We start from the raw sequence: 22,531 nt of genomic DNA, 5'->3' as shown, positions 1-22,531 counted from the left end.
ACTGTAATCCACCCACGCTGTTGAGCTTCAGGCATTACCAACTGTGACAGAAGGTTCCCCTATTATTTAAAAAAACTGCTGCATATGTTACGTGTCTACTGTTATACTGTAATAAAGAGAGGAAACTACCATAACTACGGATGACCTTACAAAGAGATGTGATTCCCCCAACAGTATTTTACAAACCTAGTTCTAAATGACCTATTATTATATACCTATATTATTATATTACCTAAGTATTTTACCACAAATTGGAGAAATGATAAAGTAAGTGATCAAGTGTTTTGATTAGTATTTCTTTATTGTTGTGCCAGACTAAAGTGCTTCACTTACTATTACTTCATTTTTAGCAGCTCCCTGAGAATAAATGGAAATTATTGGTTGAACCGCTGAATCTACGTCTAACAACATCATCACGTCAAAATGGACAATTTGTTTAATTATTTGTTTGCTCATGACACACCCACATTTACTGCAGCTCTGTATTTATTATGAATATGTGAGAATTGTTAATGTGTGTATGGTGGTGTTTGCACTTAGAACAAAACATATAGATTTCAATGCATTTGGGAATAAAAAGTGCCATTTCACTGTCACAGTGCCCTGATCTGATGACTGCAGACCCTTCCTATCACTCTATGGGATCGCTGCTGACATCAGAGGGACAAGAATGTTCTTTTTGTTTTTTTAATCCCAGACACAGCTAAACGCTCACCTGTCTTCATTTAGAGAAGGGTTCATTTGTGAACAGGGATTTTACCCGCCCGGATACTGATGTTTTCATCCAGAGTTGGAATAATAGCCTTACAGACACAAAAAAACTGTGATGTTCTACACATTTTACAGTTCCTTAATATACTTTCGAAACTAACGGGAAAAAAAATCAAGACGGAGACAAACAAGAGGATGGTGTCAAATCGCTAATACAAAAGCAGAAAATATTGAACTCAAAAATACGAGGCTATAACATTAACAATAGAGCAAGGTCGGAACAATGTTCTGGCAGATGGCAAGCGTCGAAGTTACATCCACGTCAATGCCAGGATGCAGATTTCCCCAGCAGAAAACTGTGTTTCAACAAAATGAGCAGAGTTACTCGCTTGACCTGTCAGTAGTTGTAATGTTCAAGCATGAAAGGGGCTTTTATCCAGCGCATACTTCTTTAATGGACCCTGCCCTGCAATGTAGTATACATCCACTAATTTCAAACTGTGCATAACCATATTTATGGTCTGGATTATAGTGCCTTTCCACACCTTTATGAAGCTAGAGGCCCTAATAACACAATAATAACTGCTTTAAAAATCTCTGTTGTTTCTTTGTGAAATATAAAAAGTATATATTATAATTCATATCAAAGAAAATGATGATTAAAGCAGTCTGGAAAGAGCAGCTGTTGGGTTTTTTGGGTTTTCTGCAACACTAAGATACGGACATTTGGCTTTTTGTTTTATCTGCTCACTTTTTTTTTTATTATTCTTTTCTGCCATCAGTTTAAATCAGCTTGACTTGTTACAGGCATCTCACTGGGTATTGAAAATGAAAGTAGTTGCTGTTGACTGGAAGTGTAGAAGATGTACTCAAATAGATGATTTGAATGCTGTTTTTTGTTGGATTTATGACTGTTTTGAATTTCAGGTCACTGGACGTGAGAGTTTAAAAAGAGAAAGACCGTCAAGGCCTGTGAAAATAGCAGAAAGCGATGCAGATGTAAGTGAATCACAGTGTAGTCAGAATAAGCATCTTGTGTATCCGCCTCACTTATTTCTTTAAGATCTCCATTTCCGACTTCTGACAATCCACTACGGAGACACAGCTGACTTTAGTCTGACTACACTGTGTGTTTTGGTGTGGTTTTTCTGTGTGTATGTTCTTAAGTTGTCGTAAACAGAGACTGCAGAGGGAACATATGTACGTTGCAACACTGTGGGGACACCCATCCACACTGCACAGTGAGGGCCTGAGAGTATCGACCACAGCTTTTATTTTCCTCCCTGCAATTTAAAGGGAAAAATACATGTAATGGGAGTTTTAGATGTTGAGCTGTTAAATTTTTCAGTTTGATTTGCCTGATTCTCCATGTCTCAGTCTTTGTTTTGTCTTGAATGGAGGTAAATAAGATGGATGTCCTGGCTTTTCATCATTAGCATTGTTCCACTTTAACAATTTATAAGAAATTGCCAGTAAATTTGTCTGAACAATGAATATTTCATGCAATTAAAAACAACAATATGTGGCAGCAAAATAAAAACAGCTTAATTATTAATTGAACAGAATGATAAATAGATCTGAGAAAAGAAAATACACTGAGAGAAAGACTGTGAACTAGGCAGTCTTATGTTGTTTTTCATAGACACATAACCCATTTCTGGGAAAACAAATCTGTCACCCTGAGTAAATATGGCCTTTTGCAGAAGTGAATTGGAAAATATGGATTTTTGATTATGATTACTCATAATGGGTATTACCAAATCTTACCCCCAAACTAGAAGGCCTAGAGCTTTTTGATTTTTCTTGCTGCGCCGATGAGAAGAATTCTTCGGGGATTTTTACAAAGATGAGCCTTATTGACAGACCGTGAAGACTACAGTAGACGATCAATTTCTCTCACCAGCTTTAGAGAAGTACTGAGTGAAGACAAGAATAGAATAGTTGGCCTGTGTTGTAAACACATGCTGCATGTATTACTCCGGTATCTGTTACATCTCTTTTCTAATGTGCCTAATGTCTGACATATGGATGTTATCCTTTGTTTTACTCAGTTTTTCTCATTTACATTTTTTTCTCCCCTCAGGTGAAATTAAGTAGACTGTGTGAACAAGACAAGATTCTTCAGGAGCTAGAAGCCAGGATACGCACTTTGAAGGAGGACAAGGTTGTTGTTATACACATTCTGTGTATAAGAAGTTTATATCCCCCTAAAAACTGGACTACACTCAGTCTCATCTGTGCAGAGTTACTCACTGAGGAGGGGTTTTCCCTTTTCTCTCTTGAGGAGGAATTTCTCTGTGCACGTCCCGGGAAATTTTTGGATTTCAGACATAATAAAGAAATGCAAGCTGCATTTGCTATTTCACACATTTACAAGTGAATAGCTTTTCCATGCAGAGACCAACTACCGAGTGAGATGTTGCATTAACACCGTGAAAAGTCTTCACGCAAACCACAGCCAGTTGCCTTGCTCACAAAGGATAATGTTGCCAACGCACAAGCTAACAACATGCACAAAATGCCTCTACCACTCCACTTGAGACTCTATTATATGTGCTTATCACCATTTATGATGCACAGACAGACTCCTCGTGTGATTCTGGGTCTGAGCAAAGCTGAATTCATAGTTTCCACAGATCTGCACAAGGTGGCATTTGTTTGAGCACTGCTCAGCCCAAGCAGTGGTGGCGGGCGTGGCCTGATTCAGATCCAGACTTTTTTTTTTAATGAGACAGAACATTTTCATTCAGCCTGTTTTTAAAAAACAACACAATGATAAACATTTAAAACAAAATATTTTCTAGAGCATCCTTTGCAAACTCTAAAACACGACTTTATCGGAACCTAAATGTGTTTGTCAGCCTATGTGGTCCATAAAAGCGTCATGCTTTATGTTTCTTGGGTGTTGTGTGCTATTTAGGACAAGTTGGAGTCTGTGTTGGATGTTTCCCACCAGCAGATGGAGGAGTATAAAGATCAGCCAGCTCATGCTGAAAAAATTGCCTATCAGCAGAAATTGCTACAAGAGGATGTGGTCCACATCAGGGCTGAAATATCTCAAGTGTCAACAGTAAGAAAAACTCCAGCTTCTTTGACTTGCTATAGTTGATATAAGCATTGCCCTCCTTCTCCAAAAAAGTTCATGCTGCTTGTTCATTGTGTTTTTATTGGTTAGAGACACGATGTTCACTTCTGTTTTTGGTTGTTCCCGTTTGATGGTTTCTGCATCTGGCACAGTGTTTCAGGTTGACTGTGACTATCAAAATGAGTGATTGGGGAACAAACCTCATGCCACAAAGAAACGAGAGAAAGAAATGAGTGCATTTCTCTATGACTTTGACCAGAGTGTTCTCTAATATTCAAAATATTTAGTGTTCAAATGGAAAATGATTATTTCAAAGCAGCATTTACAAGTAGAGCACAAGACTACATGAAGATAAACAGGGCATCTTTAGTTCTGTGTCAAACATATGTCCAGCGTTCTTTATGTGTAAAGGTTGATTTCGATGAAATATGTGAAAATATGTTCAAACTGTTTTCTTGCGCTTACGAAATAAGAACAAGAACAAAAAAGCCTCTAATTTTAACTTATCACACATGAGCTTATGCACAGATGTTGAAACCATTACAGAAGCTAATTCTTGTCTTGTTTTAACATGGCGTATGTTCTGCTCTGTTCTATAGGAGATGGAGAATGCATGGAATGAGTACAGCAGGCTGGAGAGAGATGTGGACTGGCTAAAGTCAGCCCTGCAGGGACAGATGAACCGAAGTGATCTTACTCAGGTCTGTGGCTCAGTGATCTCTGGTAACTCACTCAAGCAGTCATTCACTTTCATGCATGGGTGTGAGTGAGAATGAGTTACAAATTACAGGTTTTCATATGCCCTAGAAAAAAAAACAAAGAATGGGTTGCGGCTATTATCTCTTCTGAGGGTCATCTGTCAAATTCCATATAAATCTCTATTTTGGCAAATGGGGACTTTTCATTGGTCATGTTTTCCCTGGTCTGTAAGCAGATGTACTGTATGTGTTAAAGAGAATGCATATATTCGTTATGTAACTGTTTGAGTTTTTGTTTCTCTGTGATCAGCAAGAGAAAGTCCAGATCAGAAAGGAGTTGTGGAGGATTGAAGATGTTATCGCAGGTCTCAGCACCAGTAAAGCCAACTACAAAGTCACTATCTCCTCCGTTACCAACCCAGGTGAGGAAAATGCTACCTGGACTCCACATTTACAAAGCTTTTTACTGCTGACTACTTGATGAAGCAGGAACCATAAGGTCATACTGTTGTATTAGTCAGCTTAGTCATCTTCTTTACTAACGCCTTGAATGCTTCCCATAGGAAAAGAAACCAGGGTCTTTACATTGTGTGTGTACTCATTTTACATGTTTATAATTCCCCAGAGAGGAAATTTGTGCCTTCGGTGTCAGTGTCATCAGTGCCTTCTGTGTCTGGGAGCCCGTCTGTTATGGAGATGAGATTGTCCCAGCAGCAGCACAGCCCCCACCTTAGCCCCAGCAGCCACACCCCCCCTCTTTCCTCCAGTCCCAACCAGCAGCTATTACACCATTCTGCAACTGTCTTTAGTGGCTTTAAGTGGGTGAGTGACTTACTGTGATTGTTTTTTTCCCCCATTTCCTCATTTTTATTTATGAAAATACAGGAGATAATGTTTTCTATCTATTTGGAAAAAACTTATTTCACCCCCATTAGTCTGTAAACTGTGAGTAAATTATGAGAACAGCTTGACACAATTGCTTGTTTATTTATGACAACATCTAAAACCTCTGTGGAGTCTACCAGTCATATAGCACTGGACTTCAACTAAATGAGACCCATTGACAGATTGGAATCAAATTTATTGATGCACAGGGGATGAATTTAAAACCTTTTAGTTTCGTGATTAGACTGATATATCATCCCGGTGGAGCTGTGATATTGACAAAGGAAAGGAATATAAACCAATAATACTCCTGCAGTCAAGGTGTTGGTCTTGAGCAGGGACTTCTGATGAGGCTCTTTGGGCATCAGACAGGAAGAGGTGAAGATGAGACAGGGTGAGTTAGTTCCCAGGGAGAATGATAGAACAGAAAGGTTTTTAATAACAGGCTATATCAGACTTATTGGTTTAAAAAGTAGCAGGCAAGAAGGCCACTGGTTCAGTGATGACAAAAAATCAGAACGAGGTGAGTTTCACAGTGTGAGAAAATGGAAGTGACAAAGCGTAGCAGGGAGGAAAAGCCCAGGGGAATGGGGGCAGATGTGAGGGAACAGATCTTCTTCAAGGCAAACACTTCATTTTAAGTACAAGTTTGGTTACTTTACTTGAGTCTTTTGTTGCCACCTTTCTAGATTGAACCCATTATATCTAAAGGAAAATTGCTACCTTTTTACCACAGTAGATTTTTCTGTCAGTTTTTGTCACATTACTTTACAAATGACTATTTAATGTATCATATATGATGAGCATGTGAAATAGGACGTTTTGCTATTAATTACCCTACAGTTAACACAAGTCTACCTAAATCACTGTTTGATCTGTCAGCTAACAGAAAACTGCAACCATTTCAGTTATTAAATGTTTGTTGATGATGAATGGTTTTAGGTTTATTTCAGCAGCTGGGCAACTGTCATCCCTGTGTTTAAAAGAATTACACAGGTAGTTTGTGTGCCGCAGCAATGCCGTAACAGAGAGGACAGCAATGTACACGCCGTTGTGAAACCAGCCTTATGTTTCAATGATGTTTTATGGATCGCTCACATTTGTTGTGTACAGAGCGAGGAAGATGTGCCTCCCAGACCTCCTCTACCTCAGCTCTACAGTCCTGACGAGCAGCCGCCTGCTGTGCCGCCGTTGCCCCGGGAGACAACAGTCATTAGACACACCTCTGTACGTGGCCTAAAACGACAGTCAGATGAACGTAAAAGAGACCGCGAAATTGGCCAGTACACCAATGGGGACAGTAAGGTACTGTTCACGCACTGTGTTTGTATTTTTCTTTTTATTCTACTTAAATGCCCACATTTAAATGTGTTTCTTTCTGTATTTCTCTCAGGTGGAACTGAGGCCTTTCTTGAGTGATCCAGAGCTCATGGGAGCTGGAGATGGCTCTAGCCACACTGGTGTTGGAGCATCTGGACACGATGGAGGATACCAGACATTACCCAGCAGAGGTACATGGATAATGAGCCTGGATTTGTATCATTTTAACATTTCAACATTTCTACACAAGTGTTTCACATAAATTATATGTAATTTTCATACATTAATGTCAAGCTGAGAACAGTCTTTTTAATATTTGCTGGCTTCCCGTCAGGAGCGGCTGGCTCCTCCCTTAGGGTGAATCAGTCTTCGAGCATCTCCTCTTATGTGACTCTACGAAGATCAGCCTCTGCAGCCGGTGATAAGGTAAGGCTCGGAATTAAATGTGAAGAATGGTAAAGTAATATAAAGCGAGTAAGCAAATTAGATTCAGCAGATGCAGTAATATATCACTCCAGTGTTAGACATCAGTGGACTTCAAGAATGAATTAATCAAGAGAGAAAATCTTTGATATTTAAAGCTCACATTAAAACATCTGGCTCTGTCAAGTCCTCCCCCATATATGGATAGAAGCCACTGTACAATATGTTGTGTTTGTGAAATGTGGTGATTTGTTGCAAGGGACAAGTTTTTGTTTGCAGTATAGTATTATTAGGAGGACCAAAGTCGTCTTTAGTCAAGGTAACTGCATTCTGACATGGATCGTATGCAAATTGTAAAAAATATTGTAAAATAGTTTTTTTTACAGAAATGTCCTCACGTTCAGATCTTAAGATCGTTAGGACTTGTTGTTTTACCACAGTAAAGCCCTGCTGCCTTCTCTGCCACTAGCGGACCATGCATCTCTGCATAATTTAGAAACATAAGGAAAAATAATTTAATAGATAAAATACAATTAATGAATAAATAAATACAGTACCTAAGGGCCTCCATGGTTTGACATCTTGTCTGAAGCAAGCTTCCACTCAAAGAAATGAAAACATTTAAAAAAAGAAAGGTCACATTTTTTCAATTTTGTATTTTGGTGACACATATGTTAGTCAGATAGAAGAACTTTGTATGTTGGTGTAATCTCTCTGTATGAAAGCTTTGACAGGCCACAGCTTTAGTGGGAGATGAGTAACAATGACATGTAATTATTCTGTAACTAACAGCCATCTTCAAAATGTATTTAAATCCCCACTTCCTTTCTCACTTGTCTCAGATGTATGAGCTGAATCTGTACCATGTTCCTTTTTAAATCTTTGAGATTATGCATAAGAGTAACTTCGCTTTTACCTTCTCATCAGGTTTTTTTTTTTCTTTTCACTTTTTTTTTTGCCATCTGCTGCACCTTTTCGTCTTTCTTTTCAACTTTAATTCCTCCCACTCCTCTCAGGAGAGACAGAAAAGTGCCTTGGAGCGTCTGTACTCTGGGGATGCGGTGCAGCAGCAGCAGAGGGGGAAGATGAGTGCTGATGAGCAGTTAGAGAGGATGAAGAGGCACCAGAAGGCCCTCGTCCGCCAGCGCAAACGCACCCTGAGTCACGGAGACCGTCACGCGTCCTCATCGCCGCGTGCCTCTTCCTCACGCCCACTTTCGGCAGACTTGGGATCAGTATGTTACTAGAACAGTACCTCACGTCACACTCTCATGCATGACGACAACCAATCTGAGAGTGACGATCTTCAGTAGTAATGCATGCCTTTACTCAGTGTATCCAGTTTTTATTTAGCTTACATTACAAAGTGAAAACAACCCATTAAATAAGTGCAGAACATTAACTCACTGTGTCGCTCTAACTGTGATTATTCAATGCATGTTGTTTTCTGCCATTGAAAGGTTTTTGGGCTTTTTTTCACTGTAGTTGTTTCACCATAATTAGTATGAAAGAATACAAGTGTTACTTATGATGTTGACGTTGGCTTGGTTAAATGCAGCTCTAAGAATGTCTGCATGACAGAAAGCCAACACTCAGAAAGCAAGGGCCCTCAGACTTAAAGGAATAATTAGATATTATTTACAACTGTGCTTGTCATTCTGGGAACATATTCAGATATCTTCTGTGAAAAAGGCCGGTTTAGAGAAGTGCCAGACATTTTCTACTGAACGAAATGTAGCACAAATGTGTGTACTGCGCTTACATATATGCAGAGAACTGTTGATATAAAGTGAAAATGGTCAGATTTCCATTTAATGTAAGTTCAGTCCCAAATTTAAAAAAAAGAAAAGAAAGAAGTTGGGATGGTATGGAAAATGCAAAAAAAAAAAAAAAAGGCGGTGATTGTAAACGTTAACTTTGAGCTTTATTTCAATGCGGCCAGTATGAACCCAAGTTAATCTGTGTTTTGTCTTTCGACACGCCTTAAGGTGAGCAGCAGGTCGGCCTTCTTCTTTGCACAGTAATTCTGTGTTAAAGTGCCTGGCAGAGGTTTCTCATAGTAATCCATTGCTCATTAAGTTATATAAGCTCCTGAAGAATAGCAGTTGTTGATGCAGTGCCACCTGAGAGATCAGAGATGTCCAGCTTAGCTGCACTAGAATTCGTGCAGATACCGTGTGTTGTTTGATGATATTATGCACTATAGAGGAAATCTTTCATTGTGGAACTGCGTTTGAAAATATGTCAGTCATTTTCCAATGCTTTTGTTAACAAACTGGATATCCTCTGCTCATCATTGTTCCTCAAAGGCGTAGCCATTTGTGGATGCTGCTTTTGTACCAGATCATTATTACAGTCACTAACCAATATTGCCCCTTTGAAATAATATATATACATTTCTTTACCTAGTTTCTTCTTTCCCAAATAATTGATGTATATTAACAGTTGAAATTAAGTTTATGACACAAAACATAGTCATCTCATGTATAAGAATCCCAGCTATTTTTTTTTTCTTTTGCATTTTCCGTATGGTCACACAATTTTTTCTGATTATGGGTTGTATATATATAGATATATTTTTGCTTGGAATGCAAAATACAAATCATCTATCTTACCTTGTGAAGAGATAACACACTAATTACCTCAGACATAGGCATTCAGTGTCATCCCCTCCTCATTCTCTCAACTTCTGGATGCTGTTGGTGCTCATGTTTCTTTGTCCATAGCTTCGTACCCTTTCTAACTGGACTTTTCATTGTGATGTCTTGTTAACACTGTTACTACCTTCCTGTTTTTTTTGCTTTTAGATTTAATCTCTTCAACAGAGTCATGTCTCACTCATTTAGATATGAGAGCCTGCTGTTCCTGACTTGAGCGCTGTTGCTGTCTCTAAGCAGTCCATCTTTGTATGTGTGAGTCTGTGTGGGATTGTGGAAGAGATAGGAAGTGGCTACTTATTTTCTGCTGACCAAAACATTTTCATGCACCTCATCTTCTTACTAGATTTTATAATTAGTTTTTACTTAAATGATGATAAAGATGTGCTGAGTGAATTGGGACTTACTGTCGTCCCATCTATCATTCATCTTTTTCAGAAAAGAAGGCAGCAATAACACAAATAACTTCCATTTCATATCAGAACATAGCTTAAGTGTTTGCTCATCTGTTTTTATCTGATAAAAACAGGTATCTGACCTTTTTCAAATGTTAATGTTGCAAAAACAAAAGAAAATAAACATTATTTTCTGAAGAACTCTTATTGCCATGTTTTTTTTATTATATATTTTTACGTGAACACACACAGTGTGGTTATGTTCGGTGAAACGGTGAAAGTGTTTGTGCCTGTTTATATCTGTGGCATCTTGCTGTCCTCCCTATCACTGTTGTAGAGGATCTCAGCATACTGCGCTTTGAGAGCTTTCACTTCCATGCAAGCATGCATACCCACATATGCATGTTCCCTCTCTTTTTCATTCACACACTGAAACACTTGTTACAGCCTTTACAGTCATATTAGATTCAAGTGAGATCTTAGGCATGTGAATGTGAGATCTGAAGGCAAGTGAAAGAAGTCGGTTTCACTTTTAGTTTGTTTCACTCTCTGTGTCTTTCCTGTGTGCGTTGTCCAGTGGAAGAGAGAGCAGGAGTTTGACCTGCAGTTGCTCGAGAGAGCTGTTCAGGGGGAGGAGGCTCAGGCAGTCAGGAGTGTCCAGGGGGAGGAAAGACCTCCTGAGCACAAAGAGAGACCCCGCTCACACTCTGACGAGTGGCTGACCTTCCACTCCATGACTACAACCCCTCCTTCACATGAGGTTGACCTAGAACCGCTGGACTATGACCTGGACCTCAACAAAGAAGTAAGATATCGTTTTCTGAACTAAGAATAACAGCAGAGGGGAGATCATAACGGTACTGAAAGGCCGTCATGGTAGAAAAAGCTCAAGTGAATACAGCAAAAGTGAGCTTGTGTTTGTGTGTAACAACTGTTGAAAAAGTGAAAAATAACGCAACTTACAGTTATGTGTTAATGTTTTGAATCACCCTTCATTTTGCTTCCAAGCTGCCAGACTTTTAAAGTCATCATGAGTAACAATTCTCCAGGCTTTTTGAAGGTCTTTCACATTTTTTCTCTGGACATTGGCTTCTTTTTTACTTAATTTAAGCTGAGCCCTTGTAAGCTGACCATTTTCAGAGGAATCATTTGACTGACATATGAATGGGTCGTGCATTATAATGCATTTTCAAACGTTGATGTTTTTTCTATAAAAGTTTTTTTTGTGCTTTAATGATCTTGCCTGTGTCCTCACTGAAAAATCCCAAACCTCTACCACTCATAGACAAATATTTTGAGATATTTTACTATATTAAAAGTACAGTACAACTTGTAATATAACTTTAACTTTCCACCACTAAATTCCTGATTTGACAGCGATTGGCTTCCAGAGTTGTTGTGTTCTCACAAATTTAACCCTGGTGAGCTCCAAGAGACTGGCCAGACTGGCCATTATGCACAATAAGAATCAAACATCTAAGAGAGGTAACATTAATGCTGATTTTAGGTGAATGGCTGATGAACAGCAGCGGGGAACAAAATTGACTTTTTTCTCCAGAATGTTGTGCTGAAGCAGCATGACTGGATTGCTGGAAGAGGGGAGCGCTTATGAAATGATGTGAACGGCAGTAGAAGTTGTTTGTCTTGCAGAGCTGTTGGAAAATGAGCAGCACAGCAGTGAACTGTTGGCGGGGCACTGACAGTTTAAATAATGCCTTTTTGCACTGGGTGTGTGAGCTTTACGTCACACAGTGAGTAGTCCTGTGAGTGCTGCAACATTTGCCTGTACTAGACAGCATCTCTCTCTCTGAGGAGTACAGTGGTGGTTCAAATGTAAATTAGCATAATTTCAGATAACATGAACAGATTTTAAGTTCATTGAATTTGTGCAATTACTTGTCTTGTTCCCCCCCAGATCAGAAACAGATAAACAACTTACTATATATGTTGCTTTATGGTCAACTCTGTAGATTCTGCCCGTATCCATTTGCATATCATTAATGCAAATTTTTAACTAAGCTAAGAGTTTTGCAAATGATTACTTTTTTTTTGTTACTTATTTGTGACCTTATACAGATCTTAACACTGACTGCATCTGTTTCCTAGCTCTCAAAGCCTCAGAAAGTGTTGATCCCAGAGCGCTATGTGGATCCAGAGCCCGAGGAGCCTCTCAGTCCTCAGGAGGTGGAGGAGCGTCATCGAAAGGTGGAGCGCATCAAAACCATTTTGGCTAAGTCCAGGTACCTAAAGTATGACTGAGTCTTGCTTGCAAACAACAGATTCTGGAGTTTAAAGAAGGCCTTGTAGCTTTCCAAACTGCCTGTTAAACCAAAGGACTCAATTTCAAACTTTCTTTGCAAATGATCATCCTACATTTGACATTTTATAGGAATAGGACAGATGACAAATCAAAGGAAAAACTAACATTAAGGAGCATTTTTCTCCTAGCCTCTACCACTGAGCACTATCCCTCGTCATTAGCTTTTGATTGACTCTCACGAAAGCCTGTAGTAGCTCCAATGTTGTGTCCACAGGCTTAAAGAATCAACAGGACCACCAGGACAATCTTTATGAAACCTGTAGAAAACATTAATCTTTTGTGTATTTTTATGAAATTTTAACTTGGACTGGATAAGACATCAGACGGCTGTCTGATTGTGTCATCACAAAAAAAAAAGATAAAAAAGGTCAGTGTGTTCAAACATCTGTAACTTACTCCAATCTCAGTAAAACTTACTGATGTTAACTGGGGAAAAAAAATCAGTATTCACTTTCAAAGGGGACCAAAATCAAGCACTTACTATTTGGTTCAACAACAGCTCTCAGTTTACTTTGGGTATACCACGGATAGGCAGTTTGGCTAAATAATCTCAGAGTAAGAATTAATGGGTAAGGTTAAACACTAAAGCCACCAGAAAAGCTTCAGTGCTGCTATTGATGATGGTAGTGGAGATCACTGTTTAGCTGTTTGGTCCAAAATCTCCCTGAGGAGTTCCAGCAATTACAAAGGTCTTGATTCAAAGGTTCTTAAATTCAGAAATCAACAAAGGAGTGCTTTTTTGTCAATTAAACGTGATCCCTCCGATCAGCTTTTTTTTTATTTGTAGTGCCTCCTCCATCTATAGCCTTACAGAGCTCCCAGTTTTTCTCCGTTAAGGATAAAAGGTTCAGATTTTCCCTTAATTTATCACCTGCATCTAAAATCTTGTAACCTTTTTCCAACTTCCCTGCTTTGCATGTTGCCAGAGACTTCCCTTACGGCAGTAAGCACAAATTACCAATGCATCACATTTAGTAAGGTTTTAATTCTCTTCTTTGACAGTGTACAAAACATAGCGCCAGCAGTGTCTGCAGAGAAGCCTGAGGTGGGGCTGGTGGCGCTCGACTCAGCTCTTCAGGAGCAGGAGAGGATCATCACCATGTCCTACGCTCTCGCCTCTGAAGCCTCGCTCAAGAGCAAACTAGTCACAGGTTGGTCATTTTATATGGAATCATTTTCCGTAGGCTGGTGTGGCTTATACATGTTAGTTCAGTAAGAGCGGGGGGGTGGGGGGATTATTTCACGGAAACACTTATAGAAATAATTTGTGTGATTTTCCAAAAGAAAAAAAGCAAAGCAACGCTGATAGTTTGTGTAACATTTCTCCTGGCATCAAACTGACTTGTTTTGGGTGAAGAAGAAATCAAGAGAGGGAAGCAGCCTTTAAAGAATGCTGGATTGATGAGAGGGGCGTAAGGTGCAGAGTCAAGCAATAAGGCTGTTCATTTCCTAATAACTGAACATTATTCCTTATTAGGGGCTCAGATAGTCTCTAATTGCAATCCGTGTAGAATCTTTTAGACGGGGGAGGAATCGCTTGATGAGGCCATTTTGTGTGCTGATCAATGACCCAGTCAAACTCTACTCTCCATCTGCATGCCGTTGCTGCTGCTTTGAACGTAGCTCTGAACCTGCATAAAAGACACCGCGCTCACATCTCATCTCTTTCATACTCTACAGCAGACAGGCGAGTTAATTTTCACTCTAGCTGCTGCAGATTGTCAGTCTGTCTGCCTTGCTCACTCGCGTGCACACACACTCACACACACACGCACACAATCATGCATGCACAAGTAAATATCTGTCACAGGGAGTAACACTCAAGCTGTCAGCATGTGTGGAAGCTTAATATGCACAGTGAAGCAAAGTCAACAATTATAACATTATTTCCAGCATAGAGAAGTGCCAGAGAATGTAACTGGTGGCACCTTGTCAGTGCAGACTGAATCAATGACTTTTTCTGCCTTTGGTGAGGTCTGCTGGTGCGCTTTCAAAACCCCTGAGTCTTTTTCACAATATTATGCACGAGAGACTTCAGTGCTACTGGCATAAAAGCAGGAATATTCTTCACCGTAATGATAAACAGTTTTACAGTGAAGTACATGGCTGGATTCGTTGCTTTAAACAGATAATGAATGTTGTCTTTGTGATTGCATATGATCACAAAGATGATCACGATTGCAAACATATGGCTCTTTTTAAATTCTTTAGTTGTAATTATTGACCGTTACTTGTAAAAAAAAAAAAAACTGTGAATATGAATAATGTTGGTAATGAACGATGAATGCTTGAAGTTCTTTTTGAGTAAAGAAATCAAACGTTTGCAGACAGTAAATCTTAGTTTTGGGTTTTGTTACCAACGTTTTCCATTTTCCATTAATGTTTCTTAAAGCCGACATCATCAGATGACCGTTCAACAATAAACTTAATTTGCGCAACCTTGACTTCTGATGATCTTCTTTGTGATTGCAAATATTACGTCTTTTTACGTTTCTTTTAGGTGTTGAATATATTTGTCTGACTGAAGTTTCACCAAGTTGAATTTTTCAAGTTGGACTAACACAACCAGAATATACAGTAGGGTGTTTAATTACTCCTGCACGTGTTCATTGGGACTTAAACTGGCCTTTAATCTCAGGACATTCTCCACAGTTCCGCATTGCGGGCTTTGGCGTGGACAGAGTGACAGAAAAGCCGATACACAGAAGAAGAAGCTGGTGACAACGGACAATAATCACACAAGATAGCAATTTAGTTGTAGTTGAAACATATATTTTAGTTGTTTAGCACTTTGGTCAACTCCTGTTGATTTGAATATTCTTATAAATATGTCTAAAAAACATTTAATACAGATGGTATTAAATGAACAAACATATAAGCTGTCTGATTCAGCCTCCACATGATACCAATGTGCTGCCAGCTAAAATGTTTTGTCTTTTTCTTTTTACCGTAAAAGTCCCGTCCCGTTGTAACAAGCTTCTTGGCAACATATCGGCATCTGTTGTTGTGGTGTAGGATGAACTTTGTTTGATAAATTGATTCCTGTCCCGTGCTTATATACTGAGACAAGGACAGTCGTGTAAATTGCGAGGTCACGCTAAATCTGTAGCTGAGATTATCTGCGCATGTAAACGTACTGACATATAGAAACATTTTGAGCCTTTGCTATGAAGCAGGCTTTAATGGCTTCAGTGAGCTAACTTTCCATTTAGCTCTCGATTTTTTTTGTGCCGCGAAGCTGGTTCATGTTTTGCATCGCCATGGTAACTTAAACTGTAAAGACCTAACTTATTCCAGAGCAGGTTCCTTTTAGGGGTACGAGTTCAACACATGTAAAATGCCACCTCCTGACCAGTCAAGTTTTCTTTTCTTTGAAAATTACAAATTAAAAAAGACATCAGTGCAAGGACAGGAAGAGAGGCTCTTCAACACTTAAGTAACCTAAAACAGATTGATTATTCAAAACCCTGTTCCTGCAGACTTTTATAGATTTGCAACAAACATTATTTATTTTTATTCTTGAAATCACAGAACCATAAAAGTCATTTTCTCTTACAGAGCTTGAGTGTGCAGCATATCAGACTTGCCAAACTGCATCAAATGATGTCTGTACATTCATATCTGCATCCATTTATAAAATAACTAAAACCCTTTTTATTTAGTATTTTAGAGCCTGAGCGACAGAGAATGAACTGAGACATTTACAAAAGAAGCTGACTAATTGTTTGTTCTCATGTTTAGTGCAAAGAGTTTTTAAATCAGCTCGTGTCGCATCTGACAGAAAGCTTCAAGAATAAAGCTCCAGCACATGCAGTTACTGAAATGTGGCAGCGATACTGATCAGCTTATTGAGTTGATAACCAGCATCGTAGTAACACCTTAGCAAGATCTCCATTGTAAGGGTTAGTTAAACCAGATAAGCAGAAAATACGCTTTATATGTTGATCCTGCATAATAGTACAGGTTCCTGATCTATGTTTCCCATCTCTGGTTTGATTATTATGTAGATCACAGAGGGTGTGCTTGTAATTTACACATGTTAAATATGTTTATAGTTATGTCGTGTTCTTAGTAAGCCTTCAGTTTCTTAACTAACATAACTAACAACCAGTGTTGTTTTCTCTCTCTTCTCATTTTCTCCTCTCCTTGTAGTCCCACCACAGGTTAACATGCCTTCCCCTCCTCCCCCGCCCCCTCTTCCGCCTCCTCCTCTCCCTCCTGTATCTGTGGCGCCTCCCTCTCCTCTAAACAACGGAATTCACTACACGTTTGTCTAATGTGAAAACTAAAGTAAGACCTAACTGCATGTTTTATGGTGCTACTGTTCTCGAGGCCTCACCACTTCTCTCAAACAGCAGCGCTCACTGTGTGCTTGCTGCTCTGTTGTGATTGGAGGAAACACATTGATGTTAGGGAAGCCCTGCCTCTGCTCTCATTACAATCAAAATAAACATCTGCAGGCAGTTTGCCCATCCCACTGTGATAATTGTGTGTAAATTGTTCTTTTCTTATTTTTTTGTACCTCTGCCAAAATATTTACAGATAGTAGAGGGAAGACGGGCCTCAAAAGAACGTGGCTGTTTGTACCATTGTGTGTAATTAACAAAGGAGACACCTTTTGATTTAGCACCTTGACGGTTCAGTATTGAGCACAGCTGCATTCCTCGACACCAATTATCTCCCCATCTGTAGCCTGGCAGCAATGAATCAGAAAAAAAAAAAGAAAACTAAACATATCACTGTTGTAACTGTAAATGTACAACGACGGCTTGTCTAATTTTTATGGCTTTTTAAAAGGCTAAAAATACATCCAGCAGCCAATATTAGCAAAGGTTTCTATCACGTCAGGGCGTGGACAAACTATTCATCGAGTTACAGGTTTAACTTGTCAGTGAGATGCAGCAAATGCAGATGTGATAAAGTAGGAGCATGGAATCATTTAGATTCTGTCAGGCATAATTAGTACATACAATAACATACCCTGTAAGGCATCAGTAATACTTGGGAACTGCTTTTCTGTACATTGTTGTTCTTCTTGTGGTTAAAAACAAAAAAAATTCTAGTATTCTCACATCCAACATTGAAAAAGCAGTTGTTTTGTGTATGTCTCTAAAGATCTCCCAGACAGCCAGGCACTACACATTGAATTTATATCAAGTATTAACGAAACAGAATTGCAACCAAACTGCAGCATCTTGGCACAGCTGTTCGCCAACCGATAGCAGTGCAGCCTCCACACAAGAGCCTTCGTAGCTGTTTCTGTGTTAGTTCCAAGTGTTTCAACTTATACAATGAAGAGTGGAAGATTATATCACTGTGTAAATCATGTAGAAGGCTGTGTTTACTCATTCATACACACTATTTATTCATTATTTGCCATTTGCCATTGTGTGGCAGCTATGTTTGCCTCCGGTCTGACATTGTTAGACTGTCTTCTGATGTCTTTTTCAGTAATGTGCAGGTATGTTGCATCCTAACGCTCTTAAAAGACAGTAAAAGACTTTTTATGATTCATTCATTTAAGGCCGTAAAACCGTAAGAAAACCCTGAGCAAGATCTAATTTGAATGAATTTAACTCATGCCGTCCTGTTTCTTATATTTACGATTTTTGTCTTTCTCGTCACCTCTCAGCTCAAGCAATTTCTGGACACTGAGGTGCTACTCCACAAAGACAGCAGGCTGCTGGATTCTCCAAGAACAGAGGATTTTGTTTGATCGAGGCATCTTTATATGCTGCGACAGAAAAACGGTAGTTAAGATTTAACTCGAGGCTCATTCAGCACCGACTCGACTAAAGTGTTTCTAGCTGCTGCTGAAAGCATTTTTCCTGAGAAAAACTGAAGATTTGGGAGTTGCTGTACTTATTAGCTATGGAAGTGTCTAACAAATGTTAATCTCATAATAATAAAGACTATTTTCTACAGGTGATTGCACTTTCGAATTGTACACTGTACCGCATACCACGATATAACTGAGTTTTCTTTTCTTTTGCAGTTTGCAACTGTTTTTCTTCTTTTCTTTGAGTATAAATGTCAAGAACAACAGGTACATAATGCATCATGAAAATAATATTTTTGTCAGTACTCAGATCATGTTCTTACACCAAACCACTTGAAATCTCATGTGTATGTACTGTAGCACTGCCAGTCTTCTTTAGGCTTGCCAAAATTGCTTTTATTTTTGCTTACATCGGGATGAAAATAACCTTCGACATATTTTTTTGTGTGACATGGGAAGGTTGGGAAAATGAGATTTATAAAGATGTAAATATTAAAGATATTAACACAGAATCTGGTTCATTACATATGTATTCATTTGTTTTATTTAAATTTATTTCAAATTGAACTGAATGAGTTGAATGCCATGTATAGTGCAGTTGGATCACATAGCATACACCCACATCTATTCAGCCGAATGGACAAAAGTCAAAGGCATTTCAAGGGAAATGCACATTTGAACCTTCTCTGGATCAATGCATACAGACCGTTAATTCTGGCAACAATAGAGACTGGGCTCTGTATGACTTGATGATCATTTAGCAGATTGTGGGGTGCCATTCATAATGTATCTTGGGATGTATTGTTCCCTGTCACCTATCAGATTTGGGCCATTATAGAGACAACTCACCCTGGCAGTCAAGGTTGTTCCTAAGGATCCATTATATTTGACTTTACTGTTTTCTGATATTTCCATATTTTTCTACTTATTTTTTATCAAATGTTGATCTTGATATCTATCTATATATATATATATATATAGATAGATATGTTTTCCACCTAAATGCAGAGAGCATAAAGCTTCCTCTATGGTGGAATTATCATGTGATTACAGCTTCTCTTTGCCAGAGAAGACCACAAAACTGCCTTCAACTAAAACATCTGATTTCTTAACATAATACTTTGATGTAAAACTAAACTTAATCACACTATGACATCCTTGGCTGATGCTCTGCCTGAGATATTTCTGACAACAGCTAACAACCAAGACAAATCTGACTTTATGTGCCTGTCACTATTAATTTTGGACTGCTATTTGATTTTATCGACTGATATCAAATATGTGTCAGTGCGATTGTTTATCCCTAATTGGTGTTGGCTAAGATTATGGTTTGATTTGTGGTTTGATCCCTGGCTCCTCGAGATACTGGCCCCCGTACTGTCTCTCTGACAATATGCTCAGTTGATATAGAAAGTTGTGCTGCATGACTGAAGAAAATGTGACTTTTAGTGAGAAGTACTTTGGGTGGTCAACAAGACTAGAAAAGCACTGAATAAATACAGCCCTTTTAGTCTTTGTTGTACGACCAACCAGACGTCTCTGATTTTGTTACCATTTGTTGGGACAAATCTGCCGCTGGTGTTGTTCAGTCACCAAGTCAGCCCACTGCAAATTTATGAGAGGAAGAGAGTAATGATGACAGTCATTAAAAGCCGTCACACTGTTCAACAAAAGAAGAATATCTCCAGAGTCAAAGGAACAGCCAGAACACAGATTCCTTTCCAAATAAAAGTCTGACAACAGTCACAGATTTCCAGAGTTCCTCATCTGAAATTCCAGATTTGTGATTTTTACTTAATTATCAGCATTTAACCTAAAATAACCTTTGTTAATTATGTTTCCTTAATGATGTTTATCAGCTGTGTCTTTATTCAAATCATGTACAAAGGAAAAGTACAAACTGTGCACGCTTCATAGCTCCCAGATTCTCTTTGAACCTTCACATTGATTGCCTCAACCTATTAAACTTCATTCTATTATTTGAAAAGGGAACCAAACTATGGCATGCTCAAAGGAGGTGAACTTTCAATACAAAAAAAAGAGAGAGGCTTCTTGAAATGTTTCTTAAGTTCAAAGCTTTCTCCATCTCAAAAGGGCATTTTTAATTCCATGTATTTTCAACCAAGAAGGTGGATGCTAATAACTTTGGATTCTGAAGTACAGATTCATATCTTTAAATCATGAACTGTGTCTGCATCGCAATTGTAAAAGAAACCTCTGAGAAATACATGTATTGAACTTCAGGTTCAAAAGGAAAATAATATAGAGAATGTGTTTTTTAAATAGAAGGTGCAACTATGCTGTTATTACCAAATGCTGCAGCTTTCAGCACAAATATTTATAATGTTACAGTTATCAGGAACCACCCTGCTGCATTTAGCAATAGGATGTGGTACGCACTTTAAACTGTATGGTGCCCTCGCTCTCCCCTGCTCAGTGAGCCTTTGTGTTTCAGCTCCCTCCCAGGTGACATCTTTATCTTTAATTGAAGAGTAATTACTCTCACTCGACACATCATGGTGCGCTTTGAAAGCACCTGAGAGAAAGGATGCACCTCCCTCAGCAGCCGCATCCTCTCTGCCTCCATCTCTCCTCCAGGATCAGGGCCCCACAGAGCCTGCTGGCCCTGGTGGCTGGAAGACCAATCGCATCCTCTGTGCTGCTTATTTAGCAAAAAGTGGGATGTTTTTCCCACCTTCTGCAAAAAAAAAAATTCACCCAAGACCCTCCACTGAGGATTGTGGCATTTCCATGTATTGACGTTTGGCTGGTGGTTCATACATTTGTTATTCTATGCTCTGGACTTCAAAGAGAATGAAAGAGGGCCTATTATGCTAATTGGGTCCTGTTCTGTTAAACGCAATCAAGGCCTCCCGCATTAATCCTTTACTAAATACTTACTGGCTTCTGAAATGCTTTTTTCCAGAGGAGGAGAGACTGCTGCTCAGAATCCTGACAGGGTTGTTTGTTTGTTTGAGAGTCGTTTTAGCACATGTAAATAAAAGATAATAAGTAGCAGTAAATAAAATGTCTCATTTGAAATCTTGAAGTAAAACAGTCTCGTGTCAGTGTTTGTAGTAGGCTTAAATTGACACTGATTTGGTGAACGCTTTTTTGTTCTTTTCTGTCAGTTTTTTTCTCTTTTTTTGGCTGAAAGAGAGAGCCTCTTTCTGACCTTGTTCTCAGATCTGTTGTTCACTGCGGTGCACAATGCATTTGTAACATATTCACAGTTTTCCCATGACAGAAGGGAAAAGAGAGGAAAAATTCAATAGCGATTCCCAGTGATACCTTTTTTTTCCATTCACATAAATATCATTGTTACTTGCCGTGGATGTCTGAGGATTAGACTACAGTGGAAAGACTTCTGGCGCCTCCTTTACACACTGTGGGGATCTCAGATTCTAGTCCAATTGTACATATACAAAACCAAGAGAGCCAATGCAATAGGTGCTTTGATTTTAAAATAGTGTTTTATGCTGTTTTATCATTTTCAAGTTCCACATACGGTACATTTTTTAATATGTAAGAAATGGAATTTGTTGAATTATTTAAGAGTGAGGAATCACTGAATATTCTTCCCATCATGTGTGCATGCTATAAAAAGAATAGAGGGGAGGCTGAACTATAGTCATGCTGCACCAGATTGGCCTAACTGCATGCAGAATTTAAAACATATTTTATTTGAAAGCTTCTTTGTTAGCTTTTACAAACGCTCTGTCATACAATTAACTTGTGCAAAATACATTTGTTTACTGATACATTGAACCGTGGGAGGACACTATTCCTCCAACATAAATGATTAAGTGTGAGTTGAGAATGTGCTGTTACTTTAAACAATGAATTAATCTCATGTTCCTTAAACGGAAGGATTTTACAATACCTACAGTGAATTGGGCTTTTTGTACATAAAAGCAATTGCTTTGCAAATGAACCAAATGCCCCTGGGCTTCCTCTTTAATCTTGCAGCTCCACACACACACACACACATGCACTAAACTACAGTAAGTGAAATTTACTGCGATGAAAAGGCAGTGCATCTTGTATCCTCAGATCTGCAGAACAATGTAATGGTTACGCATCAGTCTTGTTTTTTTTTTTTAAACGCATCAGCAATAAAGAAATGCACAGAAATTCTTCAGGAGAAAAATCCCGTTGCAACTTGAAAATGTGTTTTGCTGAAACACAGAAAAGCTTTAAGTTATTTGCTGAAGAAGGAGAATCCACACGTGCAGGTGATTTGCTCCTTATCTTATTT

At 38.8% G+C, this 22,531-nt stretch overlaps 1 protein-coding gene across 5 annotated transcripts in view; it reads left to right on the top strand.

Moving 5' to 3' along the window:
* The window catches only part of plekha7b (pleckstrin homology domain containing, family A member 7b), a 75,340-nt gene extending 56,210 nt beyond the window's left edge, over positions 1-19,130 (top strand). For all 5 annotated transcript variants that reach the window (XM_072380643.1, XM_072380642.1, XM_072380641.1 and 2 more), the window contains 15 exons: positions 1,639-1,710; positions 2,795-2,875; positions 3,632-3,781; positions 4,396-4,497; positions 4,805-4,916; positions 5,120-5,316; positions 6,493-6,684; positions 6,773-6,890; positions 7,034-7,125; positions 8,139-8,357; positions 10,752-10,979; positions 12,281-12,414; positions 13,497-13,645; positions 16,647-16,784; positions 18,127-19,130. In XM_072380643.1, coding sequence (XP_072236744.1) covers positions 1,639-1,710; positions 2,795-2,875; positions 3,632-3,781; positions 4,396-4,497; positions 4,805-4,916; positions 5,120-5,316; positions 6,493-6,684; positions 6,773-6,890; positions 7,034-7,125; positions 8,139-8,357; positions 10,752-10,979; positions 12,281-12,414; positions 13,497-13,645; positions 16,647-16,771 — 1,971 coding nt within the window. In that variant the 3' untranslated portion in view covers positions 16,772-16,784; positions 18,127-19,130. The remainder of the gene's footprint in view (positions 1-1,638; positions 1,711-2,794; positions 2,876-3,631; positions 3,782-4,395; positions 4,498-4,804; positions 4,917-5,119; positions 5,317-6,492; positions 6,685-6,772; positions 6,891-7,033; positions 7,126-8,138; positions 8,358-10,751; positions 10,980-12,280; positions 12,415-13,496; positions 13,646-16,646; positions 16,785-18,126) is intronic.
* The last annotated feature ends 3,401 nt before the right edge of the window (positions 19,131-22,531 follow it).

The sequence above is a fragment of the Leuresthes tenuis genome, unplaced genomic scaffold, assembly GCF_036924035.1.
Source record: "Leuresthes tenuis unplaced genomic scaffold, fLeuTen1.0.hap1 SCAF_2, whole genome shotgun sequence".
NCBI classification, from domain to species: Eukaryota; Metazoa; Chordata; class Actinopteri; order Atheriniformes; family Atherinopsidae; genus Leuresthes; species Leuresthes tenuis.
Note: the sequence above shows the minus strand (reverse complement) of the source record. Positions and strands in the feature narration are given on the sequence as shown.